The 8,084-nt window shown below is 41.2% G+C and overlaps 1 protein-coding gene across 2 annotated transcripts; it reads left to right on the plus strand.

Moving 5' to 3' along the window:
* The first annotated feature begins 61 nt into the window (after nucleotides 1–61).
* LOC121784993 (extra-large guanine nucleotide-binding protein 3-like) lies at nucleotides 62–4,363 on the plus strand. 2 transcript variants are annotated; one of them, XM_042183309.1, is made up of 9 exons: nucleotides 62–336; nucleotides 802–1,811; nucleotides 1,894–2,031; nucleotides 2,114–2,218; nucleotides 2,298–2,477; nucleotides 2,645–2,819; nucleotides 2,958–3,205; nucleotides 3,319–3,491; nucleotides 3,672–4,363. In XM_042183309.1, the coding sequence occupies exons 2-9, from the start codon at nucleotides 843–845 to the stop codon at nucleotides 4,276–4,278; spliced, it is 2,595 nt and encodes an 864-aa protein (XP_042039243.1). In that variant the 5' UTR covers nucleotides 62–336; nucleotides 802–842; the 3' UTR covers nucleotides 4,279–4,363. The 2 variants fall into 2 exon arrangements, with proteins under 2 accessions (XP_042039243.1, XP_042039244.1); XM_042183310.1 differs by having other exon boundaries at nucleotides 811–1,811.
* Nucleotides 4,364–8,084: the final 3,721 nt, after the last annotated feature.

An 8,084-nucleotide genomic window follows, 5' to 3' on the forward strand; every position in this document is an offset into this window, starting at 1 on the left:
ATCTCTCTCTCTCTCTAACTATACACATCTCGGCATTATGTATATGCAAGATATGATCTTCATATGCCGCATTAATTTATGTTACTACTATTCAGAAAAAGGTTGGATTCTTTCATAGAAAGAATTTCTAGGCTTTAGTTTAGCCCTCTTAATTTCTCACTGCTTTAAAGCCTAAAAAAGCATCCTTTATTTGTTGATCTTTGATTCTTTTCCCTTAACTCCCTCTTCGATTCGTTCACCGAAGCTTTGTCCTTTACTCAGATGCACTCACAAAACTCAGATATTCTGTATTTTGCTCTCTTCTTTTGTGCATAAAGCCTTCTGCTTTCTACAAAGGTAATTTTTTTTTCACGCATTTCTTGATATTTTTTGCTCATCTTCGCTTTTGTACCCGTGTATTCCTTTTAACCTATTAGATTCATGTAATGGACATGGTTTCAAAGTTGGAAATTGGTTTGGTTCCCTTTTATTTGTGGTGCTGACTCAGAAATTTTCAACTTTCAGCATCTCGAACCTTTCCTTATCATTTACACATGATTTTGAATTTTATAATTTTGATTTAGATGTGGCTATTAATTGTTTGACTATTGTTGTCTTTGAGCCTATGCAGCTTTACTGGACTCTTGAATTTTGTTACTATTTGATTAGTCTCTGTTAACTGCTCATTTTCTTCAAGTTCCTGAAGTTTTCTTTTGTTTTTCAAAGTCGTGTTACGCCCCTTTCCTTTCATAGATTGTTGGATATTAGGGGAGCTTCTTTGTTGATTTTTGGGATACTATTGAACTGTGGCCTTGGTTGAAGATTGTATAGGTAGGCTGCTTGGATAATTGGAGTGAGAAAAGATGGATGAAAATAGGGGTGAGGATTGGAGGGAGATGGTGAGGAAAATGCTTCCTCCAGGGGCTCCCTTTCCCGAAGAAGATAGCATGGATTATTCGTTAGCGTTAGAGTATAAGGGCCCTCCAGTTTCGTACGAGCTCCCAAGAGTAGAACCCGTTGAAACAATTGCAGATGCAGTTTTGGTAGCTGAGCCTGATTTGGAACCTAGAAGTTCAGTGAGCAGTGAGACAGCTCGTGCACTAGAACCAATCCGTTTGCCTGTGTCTCGTATTGCAACAGTTACCTGTCCTCCTAATCAAAGTCCTAGAATGTCGGGAAGTTCTGAGTCCGTGGTGTCAGTTCTGCAGAACGCTGATTCGTCTTCGCCTTCCCCTTCAGCTTCCCCCGCTTCAGCGTACAGTCAGCGTAGTAATGCTCGTGGGGAGCCTGCTAATGAAGGAAGGAGGGCCACTGTCGTCACCTTTAACACTTTTGATAGGTCGGATAGGAGGGTGGCGGATGCGGAGAAACAAGTATATCCGGAATTTGTTGGTGTGACCAAAGAAAAAAAGAAGAGAAAACAGACTAGATTCTGTCTTAGGTGTGGAAAAGGGAAGTGGGAAACCAAGGAATCCTGTCTTGTTTGTGGTGCAAAGTATTGTAGTAACTGTGTCCTAAGATCGATGGGGTCGATGCCAGAGGGGCGAAAGTGTGTTGCTTGCATTGGCGAGCCCATTGATGAGTCCAACCGTGCCAAATTAGGTAAACATTCACGGGTTTTGTCACACTTACTGAGTCCTTTAGAAGTCAAGCATATAATGAGAGCAGAAAGAGAATGCTCAGCTAATCAGCTTCGACCGGAGCAGTTGATTGTGAACGGATATCCTTTGAAACCTGAGGAGATGTCTGAACTCCTTGGATGCCCTCTTCCACCCAGGAAACTGAAGCCAGGCGTGTACTGGTACGACAAGGAGTCAGGTCTTTGGGGAAAGGTAATTTCATGAATTACAAATCGATTGACACATTTATGTCAATACTCCCTCGAATCTGAGATTGCTTATGCTATTATAACAGGATGGGGAAAAGCCTGATAAAATCGTTAGTTCAAACTTAAACTTCACGGGGAAACTTAGTCCTCATGCAAGTAATGGGAACACTGAGGTATACATGAATGGTCGAGAAATCACCAAACTTGAGCTGAGAGTACTAAAGGTTGGTCCATGTTTGTATATTAAACATTTCCGTTTGCATATTTACACGCCAATAAGTTCTTTACTTGCTGTATTTGACTCAGCTTGCCAACGTGCAATGTCCTCGTGATACTCATTTCTGGGTTTATGATGATGGTCGCTACGAGGAGGAAGGTCAGAATAATATCAGAGGCAATATATGGGAAAAGGTATGTTTCAAGGATACTTGTTAGATTTATGCTGCAATATTTGAATACTTGACCAATGGTTTGAATCTAATTTTACCAGGCATCAACTCGATTCGTCTCTTCCTTGTTCTCTTTGCCTGTTCCCCAAGGTCAGCCTCATGGACACCGGGATGAGCCTAGCAGCTATGCTACAGTATCAAATTATCTTGAGCAGAAAAAGATCCAGAAGCTTCTTCTACTCGGCCTTCCAGGCTCTGGGACGAGCACTATGTTCAAACAGGTAATATCCGGATCAAATTTTCTTTGAAAGATACTATAGCTGGAACTTAACAAAATACTAACTCAAATGTCTTAAAAAGTACATTCAATATCGCTGTTCATCATAAATTTTTCTTCTATTCTTCGTATTGATCGGCTTCTTTATTCCATTTCATTTTGTGTTGGCAGGCCAAATTTTTGTATGGGAACAAGTTTACATCTGAAGAACTACAGGAAATCAAGCTTATGATCCAAAGCAATATGTACAAGTATCTCAGCGTTCTGCTCGATGGCCGAGAGCGGTTTGAGGAGGCTGTATTAGGAACCAACGGGTCGAGATCAGATGAACAGATCTCTGAATCAGGTACTTGGATAACTCAAGACTTATATTTTCTTGAGTGTGGTTTTCTTTGTATTGGAGTTGCTATCACATTCATGGTTTCTCTCACTTTTACATTTTCGTCGTGATCCGAACATCGTGATTAATTGTGATTCCATGCAGAGGAAGGTGTTGACTCCAGCGAACACAGTCAATGTGTATATTCGCTCAATCCAAAGTTGAAGCATTTTTCTGACTGGCTCCTCGACATCATTGCCACTGGTGATTTGGAGGCATTCTTCCCTGCTGCAACACGGGAGTATGCACCGCTTGTTGAAGAAATTTGGAGAGATCCTGCTGTACAAGAGACATACAAGCGAAGGGACGAACTTCCCTCTCTACCTGATGTCACCGAGTACTTCCTAAGCAGGGTAACCTTCATAGCTTCTTATCGTCGTAGATTGAGATATCTTGCCTTGTTTTTTTGGAACATCATCTTCACGTACTTAACCTGATGTCAGCTTGCTCTTATTTGTATGCACAGGCTGTCGAGATTTCAAGCAACGAGTACGAACCTACTGATCGTGATATACTTTATGCTGAAGGTGTGACGCAAGGGAATGGTTTGGCCTTTATGGAGTTCTCCCTCGATGATCGTAGCCCTATGTCAGAAACCTACACAGATAATTTGGATGGCCCGTTGCCATCTCCAACCAAGTAAGAGTTCATCCAAGAAATACACCATTAAACACGGTGGATATGAAGAATCTTTCTAATGCATAGCATCCATATGAATGGATCGATTTATCACTTTTATTTCAATTTATGTTTGTACGTATGCTTGCAAGAATGATTTTCTGAAGTTTCGACTGCATTTTTCGTTTCTTGGTATCCTAGGTACCAACTGATCAGAGTGAACGCCAAGGGGATGAACGAAGGATGCAAGTGGGTGGAAATGTTTGAGGACGTCCGAGCAGTGGTTTTCTGCGTCGCCCTCAGCGACTACGATCAGGTATGGGCTCCACCTGAGGGTAGCGGCAGCAGTGAGTTGCTCCAGAACAAGATGATCCAAAGCAGAGACCTTTTCGAGTCGATGATCAGACACCCTTGTTTCAGTGAGACCCCATTCGTGCTGATTCTGAACAAGTACGATCTCTTTGAGGAGAAGATCAACCGCGTTCATCTAGGCACGTGCGAGTGGTTCACGGATTTCAACCCCGTGGCCCCAATCCGAACACAGCACAACAACCAGTCCGTAGCGCAGCACGCTTACTACTTTGTAGCCGTGAAGTTCAAGGAGCTGTACGCTTCCCTGACGGGACGGAAGCTGTTCGTGTGGCAAGCTCGGGCGAGGGACCGGGTTACAGTGGACGAGGCGTTCAAATACACGAGGGAGGTGGTTAGGTGGGATGATGACAAGGAAGACAACTACTATGGTGGTGGAGAAGACTCATTTTACAGCACAACAGATGTGAGCTCGTCACCCTTCGTTCCACATGACTGAAATCCCATTTTCCACTGCTTGATTGTGAATTTTCATTTTTGTATACATGTGTAATTTTCTTCTATATGGTGGGATTTTATTGATATATTTTCAATGATAGTATAGGGATAGAAAAATGAAATCAATCAAGGAGAAAAAAAGCAAGCTAAAAAAGGTAGGTGGACAAATGGGGGTAAACTATGGCTGAGCATTGCAACCAACCTCATCCTTGCAGTTACCGAAAGCGGGAGATAGAAGATGAAATAAAGCCTGTACTGAAAGTAGAACGATTCTGTGCATTTTGAGTAGATATTTTGAGAGTGATAATGGGAGCATGAGTTAGTGGGAATTGAATTTTAAAATACGAGTACAAGCGTTTCGCCGCTTCCAGATTATTAGTTTATGATTTGCCGCTAATGTGAATTGGAATCCACTTTGGATCTAAACTTGTGGTTTCTCTGCTGCCACCTACTGCTTCAATATCACTCCTTTCTTTCCCTTTCTCTTTTCCCTTTCTCTTTCCCTTTCCGTCTCTGATGAATGATGATGAAGATGCAGGCCAGCAGAGCATAAAAAGTAGTAGTAATTGTTCGATTGTATTGTAGTGGTCTTTCTATGCTTGAACTATTAACAGTCGTGACGGTGACATAATCTAACTAATTTCTCCACTCTCCTTTTGACACCACCACCACTCACTGTACTGTATTCTACCCAAATCTACCGTTTCATTTTGTGTCTATAAGAGCATCCGCAACGGTGGCGACGGTCGCCACTGCCGTCCGCGCCGCTGGCAAGGCGAAGCACCGCAGCCGCTGGCACGGCGCTGCTTGATGCATCGAGCAGCGCCGCGCCAGCGAGCAGCTGACGTGGCGGCACGGGATTGGGCAACGGCATAGCCGTTGCCTTCAAAAATTTTTTTTTACTTAAAAATCGGTATTTAATTGTATATAATGATAAAAAAATATATATATTTTCCAAATCCAAAAAATATGGCCGTTTTTTTTCCCGTTTTTTCTGATTTTTTTTAATTTTTTTAATTTTTTTCCCCCAAAATCATCTATAAATACACACATTCATCATCCATTTATCACATCAAATCATCTCTCATTCATAATTCTCATACAAACTATCAACACATTCATCCATCACTCAAAACCTCAAATGGATTTCACACATATTATGGCGGAAGCGGAGCTCGAAGAACAAGAATACTACGAACAACATCGTGCCGCTTACGAAGCATATGTCGCGGCGAACACCCCTGCTCCTCCTCCTCAACGAACTAGATCAAATCGCCGCTACATCCATCGTGACCGGGAGGGAGCCCACGAAAGGCTCGTTGCCGACTACTTTGCCGACCAGCCGCGGTTTCCGACAGATTACTTTAGGCGCCGTTTTCGCATGTCAAAGCGCTTGTTCATGCGAATTGTCAACACATTGTCCGCACGTGTTGAATTCTTCCAAACCGGTCCAGATGCAGCCGGCCGACAAAGTATCACGCCGTTGCAGAAGTGTACGTGTGCCATCCGACAACTCGCTACTGGGCAAACGGCCGACATCTTCGACGAGTATTTGCATATCGGTGAGTACACTGGAATCCTTTGTCTAAAGAATTTTTGCGAGGACGTTCGTTAAGCTTTCGGGGATGAATTCCTTTGGGCACCCAGCACCGATGATTGCCAACGGTTGCTTCGTCTTCACGAATCAGTCCATGGCTTCCCCGGAATGCTTGGCAGCATTGACTGCATGCATTGGAGGTGGAAGAATTGCCCGAATGCTTGGAGGGGGCAACACTTAAGCGGTCACAAAGGCGGCGGCCCAACACTTATCCTTGAGGCGGTCGTCGACTACTGCCTATGGATTTGGCATGCATATTTTGGCGTTGCCGGAGCCAACAACGACTTGAACGTGCTCTATTCTTCTCCACTCTTCAATGATGTGATGAATGGTGTAGCACCGGCGATCGACTTCACCATCAACGGAAATACATACCACATGGGTTACTATCTCGCTGATGGTATCTACCCAAGGTGGTCGACGTTCGTGGAGACGCTCCACAACCCGCACGACCCGAGACGGGTTCTTTTTGCGCAGCGTCAAGAGTCCGCGCGGAAAGACGTCGAAAGAGCCTTCGGGGTCCTTCAAGCCCGATTCAACATAGTGAAGGCCCCGGCTCGGCTGTGGTACGTGAATAATATCGCCGACATCATGTTCACGTGTATTATCTTACACAACATGATTATAGCCGACGAAGGGCCGAGGGCGGCTAGCTTCTACGACGAGGATGAAGCCGAAAGCTCAGCAGCGAGGTCTCCCCACGCCGCGGTGAGCATACGACGGTTGGCCAGAGGATCGAGACAAGGCACACAATGCGCGATACCCGAACCCACATTCAGTTACAAGAAGATCTAATTAACCACATGTGGGCGAAATTCGGCAACGAGTAGTGTTTTTTTAATTTTTAGTATTTTAATTGTGTAATTTTTAATTTTTAGGATTTTAATTATGTCGTTTTTATTTTATTTTTCATTTGTAATTTTATTTAGGTTTTTTTAATGAATTTTATTATTATGGAAATGTTATTGTTTAATTGAATTTTAAATTAATTGTGCTCGTCATTGCGGAAGAGCACAACTGTGGGTGTTGTGCTCTTGCCAGAGAGCAGGCAGAAAAAGTGGGGCCGGGCCCATAATCGTGCCGCTGGCAAGAACGCGGTTGTGGATGCTCTAAATTCTATTGGACCCTTAAATTACTTTATCTACCAAACCCACCTTTCTAAATTCTTTTAAGTTTTTATGGAAATATTGAAAAATATGCTTTAGAGGTAAATATTGTTAGTTGATTCCTTTGTAGCAAGTCATGTTGATACTCTTGACTTGATCAGCAAAAAAGAAAAGGTTTTGTTTTATGTAACATGTAATTTTACTCATCCACGAGATTAGTGAACCATGAGTGTATATTTGTAGGAGATAAAGAGAGTAATAATCTCATGACTTAACATATTTTTTATAAGTTCCCATACAGAAATTGTCATAAGTTTTTTTAAAAAAAAATAAATTCCATGTGAAATTTGTTATTGTTGAAAAATTGAGTTGGATCCACACCAAACTAAATTAGGTACGTGATGGTACGTACGATTCAAATGAGGGTATCCTAATTTGCATACCTCATTTCTCATTGATCATTAATTTTAATAACATTTACTTTTTACCATGTCGCGTTTGTGCTACAAAATGGGTTATGACATGCGCCACCATTTTCTTCTTTCTATTCTTAAAGAATAGTTTTATTTATTTATTTATTTATTTCCATATTCATGTCTTGTTTTATTTTTTATTTACACCACGAGAGAGTGTTATATTGCTAACTCAATACTCAATTACTAATTATAATTAAATAATTGTCATTAAATAATCAGCCTCGGAATGTCAATACGATCAACAAAAAATTCAATAAAGGTATTAAGGTCAATTTACAACAAATTAGTTGTAACTAACTTTTAAAAAATATCTCATAACTTTAAAACGCATATAACTTTCTCGATTTAAATTATGTTTTCGCACAACATATATCAAATTAAAGATAATTTCATAAGGATTTTAACGAGATCACACTTGCGTATGTTCCGATGTCAAAATTTGAAAAAAATTTCAATTTTTTCGTACAACAACAAATGTCAATATAGTATATAAAATATGTCAATATAATACATATGGAATGTCAATATAAGCAATGTGTAGACATTCTAAAAGCATTGTGTTGATATTTTCGAAACACTATATTGACATTTTCATCCAAAATCCTAATTTGGTAGTTTTTTTTTTATC

The sequence above is a fragment of the Salvia splendens genome, chromosome 21, assembly GCF_004379255.2.
Source record: "Salvia splendens isolate huo1 chromosome 21, SspV2, whole genome shotgun sequence".
NCBI classification, from domain to species: domain Eukaryota; kingdom Viridiplantae; phylum Streptophyta; class Magnoliopsida; order Lamiales; family Lamiaceae; genus Salvia; species Salvia splendens.